This window comes from Condylura cristata, unplaced genomic scaffold (assembly GCF_000260355.1).
Source record: "Condylura cristata isolate star-nosed mole 26May11 unplaced genomic scaffold, ConCri1.0 scaffold00004, whole genome shotgun sequence".
NCBI lineage: Eukaryota > Metazoa > Chordata > Mammalia > Eulipotyphla > Talpidae > Condylura > Condylura cristata.
The window spans coordinates 19,051,126-19,068,130 of record NW_004567105.1 but is presented as its reverse complement, the minus strand read 5'-3'; the positions used below and the strand labels follow the sequence as shown (position 1 = coordinate 19,068,130).

Below are 17,005 nucleotides of genomic sequence, written 5' to 3'. Positions count from 1 at the left end.
TGGTGTGCAAATACACGGTCTAGTTTTAGATGCCAGAGATGAAAAAAAAATCATTAATTGATGTCCTATATACCAATTGGTTGATTTCTACTGTCCTCAAGGAAAGAGTGACTAATTATGTAAATTCTGGGAAGGTTTATCTTATTAAAACAACAACAACAACTAAAACACAAGCACATACATTTTTAAGCTATGGACCCCTGAATCAATGATTTGAGTCCAAATTACATCTCAGGCTTGTGGGTGAAGAAAAGGGATGCGTACCCCAGACAGCCCATTCTGGAGACCTACACAATGAATTAGTGACTATTTCTGTGAGATACTTTAGACTTTATTGAGACTTACAAATTGGACTTTGAGAGCTACCCATAAGCAGGATAGACTCTAAAGTCACCATTTATAAATGACAGCATGCTTTTTTTTTGTTGTTAATTTTCCAATTGTCACAGCAGAACCCCAAATTTTACAATTTCATGTAATAGCTACCAGGCTGTAGCCACAGCAGTATATGAACAAATTAAAGGGATGAAAATAATGCAATTTGAAAGCATAATTTTTATCCACCAAGACACTTTGGAGAGTGACAGGGAAAGCCTCCCACACACTGTACTGGAATGGCAGGCTTGTGCCCAAGGCTGGAGACGGGATATACAGCAACCCACTCAAGGAACGGTTGTAGAAACTGGAGGTGCTAAGCATGGAAAAGAGTAGGTGGGGTGGAGTTTTGGGGGGGGGGTGGGAAACAGGCTGTCTTTAGTATCTGAAGGACTTTAGGAAGATTTGGCTTGATGTGATCCTAATTCTAAGAACTGGACTGGACCAAAATGAGGAGGAAAGATAAAATGGTCATGAGTTGTGATTCAAACCCCTGATGACACTAACTAGCTGTATTTAAGTGTCTTCACTTCTTTGTTATAAAAGGGAACAGAGTTGTAATGATTTATTGAGCACTCTTGAATAGGGGCTTTATAAATATTAGTGCATGCACTGTAACAATGCCTTGAAATATTAATACACAGACACCACCATTGAGTAATGACAAAGGATCATTTAGGAATTCTTTAAACAAACGGTTGAGACAATTTTTTTTTTGGACTAATTTAACTTGAAATTGCCCTTAGAAATAGTTTACATAAATTAGTAGCTTTTCCCAAGTACAACATAAGGTGATTTTAAATAAACTCTTAAAGAAATATACTCATATATTGTATCTTAATACAGTAACATTCATCATAACATGGCAATTTCCTGTCAAGTGATACATGTTACTTTCAACTATGGAAAAAAAATACATAATGCCAGAAATAATTTTTAAAATGGCATGTTTAACTCTGAAAATTCAGAGTTCAAAAGCTTGTCAACATTCATGAACTGATAAATTTGAAATCCTTTCATTTTACTTTCATCAAGCAAACTTACTGTAAAAATTGGTCATTTGTTTTTCAAATAGTGAGAAAAAGGTTTTAACCTATTAGTATGTTTCCACAAAAATCTATTTTAGATTAGTTGCTAATCAGTCAGTTAAAAAAATACTAAATTTAACATCATTATCTATATGCTTCCCCTTGACAGTGATTTTTAAAACACCAGAGGCAATCTGATTTTGAAAAGGCATTTTCTTCACGTAAATAGCACTTCTAGTACCAAACATCATTTTGACAGGAAAATTTATAAAATTCCTTCTCCAAACTTCCCTCTGTTTAACCCAGTAGTTTCCAAATATTTCAAGTTTATCTGAACATTCAAAACTGTGCACGAATTATATTTAGATCCTATTAAGGAAAATAAGAGCCCAGGTATGAAAAGGTGGCATACGGCCAAGTTGGGACCAGAACACAGGTAGTCTCTTCCCTAAACCTCAGAAATCCATCATGTGGGCCTCCTCCAGGGATGATTTTCCTCTGACAGGCAAAAGCCACTTTACACTATTTCTCACATCTGATGTGCTACATTTGAAGGGCACTGGGTGGTGCTTGCACACTGAAGAGGCATAAAACATGGAGGCCCAGGAGCGTGGGAGCAACACAGAACTGCAGGCGGTACACGAACAGGCTTCTTGGAGAGTTGGAGAGAAGGGGTAGGTGACAGTTATGGAGTAAGGAAGGAACAAAAAAGTCATCCATTTATTTTTTGAGGAGGGGAGGAATGTCGCGGGCAAAGTGACAATTGAGGAAGATTTTGAGTTAAGGGATAGACTCGGGTAGTGACAGTGACAATAATGACTAAGAGGAGAGTGAAATCGAAGAGTCTCAGGCTACCGGTAACAAAGCAAAGTGTAGTTCTAATAAGACATCATCTACTTTTTTCAGTGTTGGTGTAAAACAGTGTTTTCAATGAAGTAGAAGGAAAGCTAATCAGTCTTAGGCAGCCTTAAACTGAAAAGGGTTGAAAACTGAATGATAAAATTAGAAATCAAAGTGATGAACTGATTAAAACAATTATTTAGTACAGATAGATGTAAAACACTATCCATTGGCTACTCAATACATTCAAGTTAGTAACAGAAGTACTAGAGGGGCAGCAGTGTACTACAATATGTGAAAAGAAAAAAGGACAAGTTTAGTTAGGAATGAGAGGGAGAATGGAAAAGGTGCATCAAGTTAGACAACTCACACCTTAAATCCTGTATCGGAAAAATGAAAGGCTTGGAATAAATACAACGAGTGACCCATCAAAAAGACTGGTTTGAGCATCAGTGGGGAAAATGGATATGGGTGAGATTTTTGGTTGTCAGAGTTTTTTGAGCAGACTCTGAAGCTGAGGGGAGGTATGAAGCTGAAAGCACTTCAAGTCAGACACTCAGGTAGTGAGGTATCAAGGAGGCAAAGGCTTCCAGGTCAGTTAAGAGCCAACTCAACATTCTTGGTTATTGGACTAAAAAGACCAGAGGTGATGGAGGAATCAAGGGACAAGCTTCAAGCGTCATGAAGAAGGCATAAAGACTTTTACAAAATTAAGAATAAGGTAGTGTAGAGATGATTATGGAGACTGGACAGCTGAGTAGTGGCCATCTATTTGTGACTATGTGGCTGAGTAACAGAGTAAGAGACAAAGGCTATTGTGATCCAAGGGGAAAATGTTTAAAGACTAAAGCAAACGAGGAGGTAGCCCTGTAGGTAACTCTGTGACTTATGAAAATGCCAACCTTGCACCATCTGGATGAGGACAAACACAAGCATATAAAAAAAAAATAAGTATCTGCAAAACTCTTTGGAAGTCTGCAGAAGAAGCAAAAGAAGCTAAGTGGGAATGGAACAAGTCTGACAAAGGCAGGAACTTCTTGACTTGCAACTTCTCCATAAAATGGCCAATGATTATTCTACAGGTCAGCCATTTTTGCTCTGCTCAGAGCCCTCCATTGCTTTTCATCACTAGGCGTTGGAGTTGTTTCTTGCTTAAGCTTGTAATTTTTAGATCAGTCAGCCTCGATTATTATTTTTCTAAGCCTATCTCCTATTACTCTCCCACAAGCCCAGTGCCCACTTGATGTTCCTCAAATTTGTCAAACAGCATCTATTGGAATCTATTCCTGGATTTTCTAAACAATAACATAGCTCCTTCAGGTCTCTGCAAATATTACCTAACTATGGAAGATAGTATCATCTCCTACAACGTCACGTGGGTATGTCTCCTTCACCAATTAGAACAAACTTACTTAGAAAAAGGACTTGGTTTGATCTTGGCTGGAGTCTAGAAGGTATAAATTCCCCATGACATTAACCAAGTTTTATTTATTTTTAACCAATTTTTAAAAGGTGAATGGAGCATGGAAACGTAGATAATGAAAATGAAAGCAGTTGACAATTTGAGGTGCCTGGAAAAGGGAGACACTAGGGTGACCTCCTTAGAAGTTGACGTGTCACTGCTGTAATTCACCCTCACCTGCGCCAAACACTTTAGATATTGATCTCCATTACCTATTCCTAAGTTTACGGCAATGAAAAAGTCAGAGTAATGATTTTAGATACTATAAACACTCCTGAAACATCAGAAGCCAATTGAAAAAAGCAGGCTTGTGGTTTAAAGATTTAGAATGCTAGACAAAAGTATCTTAATGTGAATTTCCAATCTCGGACACTACAAGTCTCTGAAGGTAATGTTTTTAATCTCTTTTTCGCACTCATGCACAAGCAGTTCATTGAAGTATGCCTTAAGCAAACTATTTGTAATTTCAAAAGTTAAAATATATTTTCCTCACCAAGACAGAAAGTACCTTTAAAAATGATGAAAACCAGCTAGCATCGCCTTTCAGACTACATGGGAGGCCAACCGACTATACACAACTATAAGCAAGATTAATAGGGTATTAAAACAGTAGTGAAACAATGAGTATAATTTTCTTATTTAAAAAAGTTCATTAAAAATCCAATGTGTAATAGTCATTTCCTAAGGCTACATATTAAAGCATTAAGAGTTTTCACAAAGGAAAATAGTCCTGAAGGACAAAATAATTCAATGAAAATCTTTACTTTTTTAACAAATTTCAAGAGAAAGTGTGGATTATATCAATGTCTATACTTCTTTCCATTCCAAATTTAAAATAATAATCTGTTAAAATAGGTTATCTATGAAACTGATAATAAACATACTCCAAGTACCAAATCACAAAATTCTCTAACCAAAATGTGCCACTAAAAACACCGTTCTACTGAGCATATTGCTGACTCTTCACCTACAGGAAGTCTAGCTGTTAGTAAAGCTTGGATCATGTATCTTAGTTGGTCATTCTTTGCCTCCAGCTCTTGAGCTATCCTCCAGGAAGGTTATAAAGATGCATAAGATCTTCTCCGAGGCATTAGACATCACAAAAGAACAGGAACACAGCAAAGTGGGTTTTCAGGCTCAGGGCTCTGACTCAGGCTTAGTATACTGCAGTAAAGCCAGTGCCCAGAGTGGCTTTAGTGAAATTTTGCCTTGCAGCTCTACCATCTGCTCATGTGACTTGGAGTAGGCACAAAAAAATCTGTTTTTACAAAGGGAACTTAATGCATATGAAAACGGCAGCGGCAGTTTGGAGTGTTATTATTTACATAATTCACAAAGTGTTTAGCGTAGAGCAGGTACTTCGTAATGTTAATTTAGTGTCAATATTCCTTTTAAAAGTCAAAGAAAGTATCAGTGCTTATACTGAAGGATCTGAACAATAATTTCAAAGTATGTGGACTTTCCAAGTCTCATTTAAATTAAAAGATTCCCAGAGACTTCTTGCATTGAAACCAAACCTGGACTTGCACATATCTGATTTGGGCACATTTTCCCAGGGCACAGTGCTGGTTAAGGAACTTGTATCAAGGACTGATAACTGTATAAATACATGTGCACCTTTCTTAATGGACTAATTTGGAACCATTAATATATTGTTTAATGACATTCTGAAAGCTGAGAACAGTTTAATATGCCCACATTTTGGTATATTCACCTATAAGTTAGTGTTTTTCTAACAAATAGGGAAAACATCATCGTAGTAGTCCTTAAGACAAAAAGCACAAAAATAAACACTCAATTGAAGAGTTTAAGAGAAAAAAATGATCAAACAGGTATGAAGGAGATTATGTTTGGTACATGAAAAATTCTTTGTGATATTTTTATAATGCTTATTACTAAAGAAAGTTTATTTTTAAAGGGTTTTTCAAGGATCATTTTAATTTAGATAGTACAACTATCTAAAATATAAACAATCTTTTGGGGAGTCTGCAAAAGAATGTAACTTAAAAAGATAAGGATTGATCCAAAGTTTGGGCATCAGAGTCTCAAAATGGGGTAGGTTAAATGAAAGAAGGTAGGTGCAATATGACAACTCTCTAAATGTCAACAAGCAAAGACTTACAGAAACTTTCTCTCTTCCTATTCAGCTACTTTTACAAAGGGAACTTAGTTCAAAATTCAGTCCTGATACATAAGACACTTCTATAAAACCTAATTTGTAATCATATTAAGCTCAATCTGTGTTTCAACAGTTGTTAATTTAGTAACTTATTACAAAAGCCAACTATGGGCCATTTTGATAATTTTTGCTACCCAAGTTCAGATAATTGGTATTCATAAGTTTACTTAATGAAAAAATAAGCTCTTATCATTAATGTGAAAAACCGAGCTTTTCTATAATGAAAAATTATACTCCCATGGACTGCAGCAAGGATTGAAGGCCAGGGGCAGGAGAGGAAGGATGACATGCCCACTTTTACACCAGGGGCAAGATCAGGCATATTAGAACACTGATCACTGTAACAACAGCACCTACATTCCAAGTACATTATAGAATTTCATCAACCAGATTTTTAAAATTTCAAGTAGGGAAAAGTAATTCCAAAATATGATGTTCAAAATCAATTTAAATATTCAAAAAGCTCAGTCCCCATTCAGAAACAGATAACAGTATATTTATTAAATGAGTTAAGACAAATAAACTTTACAAATAGACAAATAATAAAAGGCTCAGTGGCTAAAATAGATGGTAAGCATCACTGAAAGAAATCAACACCATCACGGTATCTCAGTTGGCTTACATGTGTAAAAAGAAATTTTCAAAGAGCAATTTCACAGAAATGAAGCCAGTTTTTTTTTCTTATAAACAAATCACCATTTCTTGGTTCAAAACTGACATCTGTTATGAAATTTACCATATCACATATTTGTAAGATGACAAGAAGTAACTCATCTTCAAAGTGCAAGAAAGTCTATTTATAACCACAAAAAAGGCAATGAAGAGGAGAAAAGGATTTTTAAAAAATATACAAAGATTAAAAACATTTGGGATGCAAAATTAAACAATTTTTTGGTTAGAGGATAAAAGAGAAAAAGTGATTGAATTACAGATGCTGATTTCAGCTATACATACTATATAATGGGATCCAAGATCTTTAACAGCTTGCTTGCATTTTTTTCTACTTACATAATGCTCTGGGAATTTCTGGTAGAAATTACAGTGTCTCAAAGAGAGAAATACATACTAAGCATGTCTTGCTACTACTTCATGGATGTCATCAGACCCGTTTATGGATTAGAACTGGTGTAAAAAGCCATTGCCTTGAGTTGAAAAATGAATACTGTAAAAGCTCAATACAAATCCTCCAAAGCACATGCACTTCTAAATCTTTTGGTAATTACATTCATATTTAAGCATAACCAAAAAAAAAAGAAAGAAAGAAAGAAAGAAAGAAAGAAAGAAAGAAAGAAAGAAACCCTCCCCCCCCCCAAAAAAAAAAAAAACTGAAAACATTTCCCTATTTCCCTTTTCTCTATTCCCTATGCCTTGCAGGCTTCTCCAGTTGATAGGGTCAAATTTTAGAGTTGAAAGGGTTCTTCGATACTCTAGTCCACCACCCTCATTTAGGGTAAATGATTTTCCCAAGGTCATGCATCACATTAATGGCAAAACCAAGACTAGAAACCAGGTCTTGACTCCTAGTCCAGTATGCTTTCCAGCATATCATGCTACCTCTTTTTACAGTATGATTCACTATAAATACCTGATGAACAAATGTACAGTTACAAATGCTGACAGAACCAAGTGTTTCTAAGACTTGCAGAGGATTGCTGCAAAGGACTGATGGCGAGAAACAGATTTTCCCCCACCCACCAAAAATATCAAGCACCATCAACTAATGTTTCTTTGCTGGGTCAGCACTCTCAGATGTTGTAGTAGTCCTCGTAAACTTTAGGTCAGCCTGAGGAGTGTAGATCTGGTGAAATCTGGGCCCTAACCCATCATCAGTTCCTAAAAGGCAAAGACAGAGCAAAGAGGGGAGAAGGCAGACAAAAGAAACAAAGAGCTCAAGACTACAATTGGTTTAGAAATGGGTATTTCAGCAGATGGTTAATTATTACATCTAAATATATATTTTTAGTACCTTTTCGCCTTTCCATATAATCTCCTTTTACCTAATCTGTTATTTGGCCACTTGAGGATTAAAATAAATGGCAAAGCCAATGGTGGTCATATTTTTAAACTGAGGCTACTTAAACTAAATCTGTCAAATAGTAAAATTACAATAATTTTCTTAATCTGATTCTACTAGATTACCACCAAGGAACCGAAGCAGTACTTCATGGGGCTGTTACCATCTTGAAATTTATTCCAATTGTGATTAAAGAGAACAGACTGATGCACCATATATGCAGAATTGAGTAAAGAAGCTGAAATTTCTTTTAAAAAACATTGCTGTATATTTATTTAATAAAAGGGCATATTTATTTATGTTACAAACAAGTTTCAAAAACAAAAGGAAAACATGTATGCGTCTACTTATTAACCTTTTTCAAAATGCCAACAGCCCTCATGCTGTATGAAGGTTTCTAAGGATTTATTAGAAAAATCAATACAATTCACTCACAGTTCGCCAAGACATCACTGAACTAACATGTTTAGACAAAAACAAAAAGGACTAAGGTTCTCTTGTAGTTTGATAATTTGATTTAATTTGATTTGCCTGAAATAACAAAAGCATTTCAAGCATCTTTCATTATGTAGTTGATGTCCTGCATTAAACAATCTACTAAGTTCTGAACAAAAGGTTATTAGCAAGTTTTCAAAAATTTTAAAAATTAAACAGTTGTTTCAAAACCATTAATAGTAAATGTATTTAAGAAACTAATTAGGACAGATGCCATAACTTCATTAGAACACCACTGCTCATGTTTTTTTTTTTTGTTTTGTTTTGTTTTTATGTTTTTTTAAACAAAGCATTAGTGTTATCTATTTGGCTATTAGTATTAGCAATTTATCTACAATATTTAACAAGGTAAATTGTAGGCAAAAATTTAGTACAGTTTCAATAGAAACACCCCCTTTTTTTTTTCCTGAAAATACAGCAGTATTTGAAGGACTAATTTTTCTCTGCATCAGTTATAAGGAAGCTTCCCATCTATGAACAGGAACGAAAAAGTATCTACAAACCTTGTAAACAGATCTGTATCATTTATAAACATAAATAATCCAAATTATTAACAGCCAACAGCAGAAATCAAAGTATCAGTTCAATGATCCAGGGCTCTTTGCTGCCCAGCCTTCCTCCTCCCTCTCTCCCATCAAGGACTGAGATAAACTCAAGCTCTGCTATACACTGTCAGGACCACTCTTAGATACTACTGATGATCCACAGGTCAACTTACGCTGAGTTACTGTTATCTGTCAGTTCGTTTCTCCCACCCCCCAAAAAGCACCCTCAGTCTGGCAGAAAGCTTTGCTTTTTTTTTTTAAAAAAATAAATCTACATTCGTACAAGTGTGTCTTCTGTTGAAGTCCAAAGACAAGAATACTATCTTGTCCGTCACAATATGTGAAAAGACCCAGTTTCAATTTGTTTCTTTACAATGCAGCTAGTGTGTTAACATTCAGCTTACAATCAGAGTGATGTTTCCAAACTATGTAGTGGGCTTCCTGGGGATGAAGAGGTAGCAGACTTGTTCATTTCTATTGTAAGGTGAATCCCGCTGTCAACAGCATTGTTATTTTTGTTGGGAGAAGGTGGAGGACTGGAGTTACGTTTTGTAGGAGCATCATCTTCAGCATCAGTGTCATCAATAAGGGGGATATGAGGCTCTGAATCTTCTATCCTAAACTCAGGATGTGTCATAAAGTTGTGAATTGAACTTCTTGATTCCGGTTTTTCTAACCCTTCATATAAAGAACTACGAAATGCATTCACCACTCGAATCTGTAAACATCAAAAAACACAAAAAGATGTCAGTATGCTATTAGCTTATTTTAAAAATGGTTCATTTATGAGTTTGAATCCACAAACAGCTAGGTATGAGTGAATCATATTTGCATGTAATGCAGTGGAACTTGCAATACACTGTAAAAAAAAATGATATTTTAGTAGGACACTACAGAACAAGACCACATACTCAAGAATTAAGAGGTATAGATTTCAAAGTAATACTAAGAAAATCTCATTATCACTGGCTAAAAATTTGATAGCCATTTTATAGGAATTTTTCCCTAAGAAAATAAGTCAAACAAACAAACAAACAAACAAAAAAAAAAAACAAGAACTTAACCATACACAAGCTTAGGCTGATTTTTTTAAATAAAAGAAACGTAATTTTTGAAAACAATTCAATTAAGTTAAACAAAGTCAAGCACAAAGGGTTACTATTTATCATGCTAGGGATCAGGGTGTCACCGACTATGAAAAAGCCAAGCAAATATAAGCCAAATGCCACAATGAACTCACATCTACCCACCAGCCCCTTAATTAAAAAATAAAAATAAAGTCAGGACCCAAATAAATATCTATAAAATGCCATTAAACAGCTATAAATATTTGAGTATATGCCATTTATCTACAAAGTATTAATACTTTCCTCTACAACAGATTTAAAAGACAGTCAATTTACACACTATAGCTCCTGGGAAGAACACATGCGTGGGTGAGGGCACAGATGGACACCAAAAGCCTGGAGAGTCTTCTGTGAAAAATTCCCAAAAGTAACAAAATATTTTCTAGTACTTTCACACTAAAATACGTTCCCCAACAATTCACCTTCCTTTTAAAAAATCTGCTGTATGGTTGAAAAGAAGCTGATGGGCAATTAACTTAAAAATATCAGTGAACACACTGACATAAGGTTTCATTAACCCAGTGTCATACATACTTAAAAAAAAAAAGACAAAAATCAAATAGCTGACTACTATAGATGAGTAAAGGTTTGCTTTTGCTCTGATTTTAATGAATCCTACTCAGTCATGAGGACACCATTTACTCAATGTTGAGATGAGACAATGACATTCCAGAAAAAAAAAAAAGATATAGGCACTAAAGTCATCTCATAAAATAATGATAATGAACTCATAAATTTCTTCAAGTGGACACGATTCTATTTTATAAAGTAATATAGTTTATGCCCAATTAATAACTATGTATTTAAGGTAAAGTTGACATTTTGGCATAAACATATAATTTGAAATAGGCACTACAATAAAACTATTAAATGTATCCATTATTTCACAAAGCCACCATTTGTGTGTGTGATAGAAAGAACACTTAGGATTTTACCTTTGACAAATTTCAAGCATTCAGTATTGTTATCTACAGTCAGCATGCCGTAGATGGCAGACTTAAATCATTCTGCCTAACTGCAACTTTGCACCATGACCAACATCTCCAACCTTTTCCTGTTCTACTCTATTCTATTCTGTTCTCTGCTTCTGTTAAGTTTGGCTACTTTGAATTCCCACTTCTAGGAAATGATTCAAACAAACTGAAGACAGGGTCTAGAAGAGATGTTGGCTCTCCTATGTTCACTGCAGCATTATTTACAATACCCAAGACATGGAAACAAGCTAACTGTCCACTGACAGATACACAGATAAAATGTATGTACATACAGTGAAGTATTACTGACCATTAAAACATGTTGTCATTTGCAAGAGCATAGGCCCTTCTGGTTAAAAACCTCTCTTCATGTTGCCTTCCCTGATTTATCAAGTCCTTTTCTACAAGCTACTTTTGTTCCTGGTCACTTCACCCTTTGTGGAGAGTAGTGTCTGGATGTGAATTCCAGTTCTGCCACTTAATAGCTGAGGAACACTAGACGAGGATATATTCCTTTAAGTATGAAACAGAAAATTATAATGGTATCTACCTTATGGGATATGTAGATTAGTTAAATTACTACAGACTTTGAAGAGTATTAGTAAATAAATACCAATGTTGGGGATTCTCAATTTTTAAATTCTGATCCAGTAGGGGTCTGAGATGTTTTCTGAATTTCTAGTCAACCCCAGAGTGATACTCCCGGTTGATACTGAAGCTGCTGGTCCATTATTTACACTGAGCAGCAAGCATCTATTTCATGCTGTCTTCTATTTTTCAGCACATCCTATTTTCAATTCTATTCTTGTTTATGCTTTAGTTCCTGCACTTGATAGACCAATAGTACAAATACATATTCTAACTTCCTTTATTGTTCTTACTGCCCCTTCATTAAGATATAAAGTGTTTTATACATGGTACTGTAAACATCTGCCAAATATACCATTAAAATAATTCATTAATAAGCTTTTTCAAGGTGAAATCTTATGAATCGCATTTTATAGATGGACATTTAGCAAGTATCCCAGCTACCCTAATAACAAAATATAGAGTTAAAAAGCCAAAAACTCTTCAAAAATATTTTTTTTTTCCATGCTGTCACCAGGCAAGAAAGCACAAAATGGAGCATCAGCTAGCAAATCTGATGGGGATGGAGCTGTCCTTGATGATCCTGAAATTGTTGCTTATTTGATTTGGTTGCTGGTATTGCTGCTAGTGGGTCTTGAGAACCAGTCTCTGGGTCAGTCTGGGTAGAGAGCAGTAGTGAAGACTTACAGGGGATATAATTTCACTTTTAGAACATGATACATTTAGGAAGCTATGGAACATCCAAGTAAAAATATACAGAGCTCAGGAGAAAGAAAGGCATGAGCTCTGGGCATTAGCAAAGGTCTAGGAGGACAGCGTTTAAGGGTAAGTGAGGGCAACAAGTGTGTGTGTATGCACTAGATCAGCAAATTTTTAACACAAACTTTTAATTTTAATGAGTTTTTTTTCTATGTAAAAACATTTTTTGTTATTCTAGAACATCAGAGATTGAAAGGGTATTTGAGATATTTTATTCTATTCCTTTTCAAATGAGAGGATGGGAGGCTGACATGTTAAGTCACTCCTAATTTATGTCAGAGGTCTCAGAAACCAAGCTTTCTGGACCCTTGTTTGCAGATATTTTGAAAGTCAGTAAAGGAAGATAATATACAGACATTAACTTCATTGTTAAATTCATTAGAATAAAATATAGTCTAAGATTAAGGTTAACATGGCCTTTCTTTGACTCTGCTACTTGGCCATACCACGACTGGGGTTAGTGTCCACATAATGTAAAGGACAGCTTAGGAATGCTCCAAAGCAAGTTTCCAAAGAACTTCTCAAGTCAGAGATATACAATAAAATATATGTTAAACTGGGTTTTTTGAATCAGATTTGTTTTACTTTCTACACAAGGCAACACAAATTAGAAGGCATATCAGATCTAAGGCTAACTCTTGTTAGGCCTAACTTGGGCTAACTCTTGTTCTGTTCTTTACTGTCTTCTCTATGCAAAATGTTCACAGCACAGTTCTAATTCTAATTTAAAAGCAAAACGGTGTGCATAACACTTTTCATTCTATCCAGTCTTTTAACTCAATTCCTTTACTGCCTATTGAGATCTATGTACAATTACAATTCCTAACATTATTAAAAAATAAGAAAATCCAGTAATTCTTATGGCAAATTTTTTTAAAAAGTTAATTATTCAACAGAGGAAAACGTATCAGAAGAAAAATTTGCAAGTTGAACCAAAAAAACTGAAGTGATTATGAGGTAAATATATTAACTTTAACAAATCAAAATAAGATCATGTGCCCTACAAAACACCTACTTTCCTAGTAGTTTTTTTTTTTTTAACAGCAGATAAGAACAACATTATTGTCCAAATCATAGTATACAAAGTAATAGATGAAAGCACAGGACTACTTTACAGGTAGCTGATATTTTCTACAAGAGGTTATAAAGAGAAATTCCATTTCTGGAATTGGTATTCATCATTACTTTTACTACATGTACTAACTCAAAGAATTGCAACAGTAAAGCAAGCAAAAGTTACTTTGCTACAAGAAAGAAAATTCTAGGTCATTTTTCAAAGTTGGGAATTTGCATAGTGAACTTTGTCGAAGTGAGACCCATCTGCAATGATTTATTTATGTGCGTCAGAGGTAAGCCATTTCTGGAAAGGGGTAGACTGTAAATAGTTTAGGTTTTGTGACCCTGTCTGATGAACTACTCAACTTTGCCACAATAATACAACAACTACCATAAAAGGTATTTCAGTGAATGAGCATGGCTGTATTCCAACAAAAATTTTCAAAACTAGGAGACAGGCCAGATTTGGCCCTTCATGACAATTTTGCCATCCATTCACCTACAAGACCAAATTATCTCTCAATTTCTCCTGACCAGGAAAGCTTAACTACTGACTCAGAAAAAGAATTCACTAATGGTAAACACTATTAGAGTGATACACTTTATACAGAATGTTTTCTCTAGAAATACTTAGGTGTGAATATAGTCTTGTATTTCATGAGGTTAAAACAGATTATTTCTTTCATTTAGCAAAGACTCAAATGAGAGTTAAAAAGTTTGACATTCACAAACATTTCTAAAATTATTCTATACGAGGGTTAATACAATGAATCCCATATATTGGTTGGTGTTCTGTTATGTAGCACTTAAGATAATACTTTGCCAAGAAAATTAAGAGGAAATTATGGTAACAGCAATATAATTAGTGTATAAGATAACGTCATGGACAAGATATGTACTAGTTACTGGATGCCTCCTCATGTCCCAAGGACACAGAATAGAAAATAAACATCTCAAAACCTGATGAATCAAAAAGTCTTCTCTTGTCATTCCAGAAGTATATCTCTATTTCCCTGGACACACGGGCCCAGCTTGCATATACAGTTGTGCAGGATCAGAAAAGATCCCTGGGCAGGTGTGGATGGGTAGGTCTTAAAACAGTGATTAGCGGGATACTTAATAAAAAACCTGGGGTACAATTATATGGCTAAATACATATATGCAAAAATAGTATATACTAAATGCATAGTAAATATGGTATATCTAAGTCATGTGAATACCCCAATAAATAAAGCCAAGTATTTATAATTTTGCTTATGTAAATAAGGAATACATTTTATCACCCATGAGATTAAATTTTCTAAATAGTTTAACAACAAGAAGGAAACATGAAGAAACAGACAAATCTCGAATATATGTGTGACACTTTCAAGATGAGTGGGCATGGATTTTTTAAAAAAAGGTCAACATGATCAAAAGTAAAAGTTAACTGGATCAAAATTGGATCCAGTTGCAAAACACTACAGAGATACAACATACACTATGGATGATCCTCTTTTGGATCTTGGATTAAAACATCATAAAAGACATTTTGGGAACAACTGGAAAAATCTGAATATGGACTGCACATTATAGAAAATATTACCAAAGAGTAACTTCTTGGCATGATTAATATGATTGTTTAGGAGATTCTTATTATTAGGAGGTACACATTGAAAGATTTAGAGATTAATGTCATATGTTGCTTAACATTGAAATGGCTCAGAAAAAATGTTTGTATTTACAGATTAAGTATAAAATAAGGTAAATTGAAGTCAGGTTATCAGTTTAATAACTGTCTACAGGTTTGAGATTTTTCAAATTTAAAATTTTGCGAGGGAGAGAACCTTCCAGGATTGACTTTAGTTTGGCTCCTTTTGCAGCATTATAAACCACCTTTACCTTCCTTCCCCTCCATACTCATCAACTGCTTATATTCTATTACTTTTTTAGGACCCAACTATGTCACAAAGGCTATTTTCCTTTCTACTAAGAATTAAGGGTCAGCTTGGCAGTCATTTCTGTCAGGCCGTTTCCACTAATTCCAGGTTGGATTAAGGACCCTATTATACTATACTGTCATTATGTCCATGTAAAAATTCTCACCTGTTTGTTCCCCTTACTATATTGCAAGATGTGGAGATTTTGCCAGCCTTGACATAGAGAAGACCTCCCACGGATGTTTACTGTACATGACTGAAGACGTACTAATATTAAATGGAGTCGAAGGGCGGAGAAGTGGTGTGGAATTGACAGATGGAGAGGAGGGATATAAATGACAATTAATGTGCCAGGCATAAGGCAAGAAAATTCATGTCTGCTATCTCATTCAGGCAGACAATACTTGGATTATTTTCTAAAGGGAAGATTCCTATCTGTCCACATATATAATTTTAACTCTAATATTAATCAGTTAATCTTAGAACACTTTCTGCTCTTTGTTGTACATCATTTTGACTCTGCTTATTAAAGTCAGTTTTCACACCCATAAAATGGGGATAGTTATCTAGCTATTTTTAGAATTTTGCTAAAAAACAAAACAAACAAAAAAACAAAACAACAACAACAACAAAAAAACCACTGTACAAGCAGGCACTGAGTAAGCATTCCTTAAAATAGCACTGTTTTTCTCCTTCAATTAATCTTCTCCAGCTTCCAAGGTTCCTCTGCCCCTTTACTGTTTGAAGAGCAAATGCAAGGACAGGTCTTTGGCCAAATAACAAGATTAAAATCTTCTCAGATTTCAGAGGAAGGGGTTGGGGGTGTGGGGGGACTGGCAGGCTTGTATCTTTACTGACCCTAGTATACTGAGACTCCACCACGAATTCTCAGTATAGGATGATAGACTAAGGCTTTTAGGAGTTTGCTATTTATTAAAACCCTGAAAGAATGCAGTTAAGTGAAAACTATAACAAGTAACATTCAATAATTAAACAATAGTATATTTTCCCACTCTCTTTAAGAACTTAAAATAGAACATTTCTCACTAAAGATTTTGTTGAATTGATTACACAAATAAAAATCAAATAAATGCCATAGGCTTTTAAGTTTATACAGGGACCCCCTATTCACAAAAGGAAAAAGATCCAAAGCTGGGCTCTCCCTGGTGATGCAAAGGGTTATTAAAGCACCGCATTATGGGGCTCTCTGAAGCCACTGCAGCACGAGCTAGATCCCCAGCCCCGATCGAGCACGAGCTCGATCCCCATCCCCGATCGCCATCCCTGGCCAGGGAGCTGACCCACATGGTACAGCAGACCTCTCCTGACTCGCCTGCTGCTCCCCTCAGCAGTGTACTTCCTCAGTAGGCTTGTTCTGCTCCCCACTCTGTCTCTGGTGAGTCCTCTTACCCACCACACTTCTGGTCTGTACCCCAGTTCTGTATGTTTAAATAAATAAATCTTAAAAAACAAACAAACAAAAAAAGATCCAAAGCTAAGCCAAGGAGGCAATTTAGCTTTATGCTAAGAACTCAAGTTACTAACTTACTTTACAAATTGAACAAGAGTCAAAATGCTAAATTCATTTTTAGCTTTAAAACATAATTATTTTGGTTCTGTTAGATCGGTTTCCAATCACATGCT

At 35.2% G+C, this 17,005-nt stretch overlaps 1 protein-coding gene across 1 annotated transcript in view; it reads right to left on the bottom strand.

Moving 5' to 3' along the window:
* Positions 1 to 8,398: 8,398 nt before the first annotated feature.
* ATP2B1 (ATPase, Ca++ transporting, plasma membrane 1) overlaps positions 8,399 to 17,005 on the bottom strand; it is a 58,046-nt gene continuing 49,439 nt past the window's right edge. Inside the window, exon 20 of the mRNA XM_004675825.2 lies at positions 8,399 to 9,656. Within this exon, the coding sequence (XP_004675882.1) occupies positions 9,345 to 9,656 (312 nt within the window). The 3' untranslated portion in view covers positions 8,399 to 9,344. The remainder of the gene's footprint in view (positions 9,657 to 17,005) is intronic.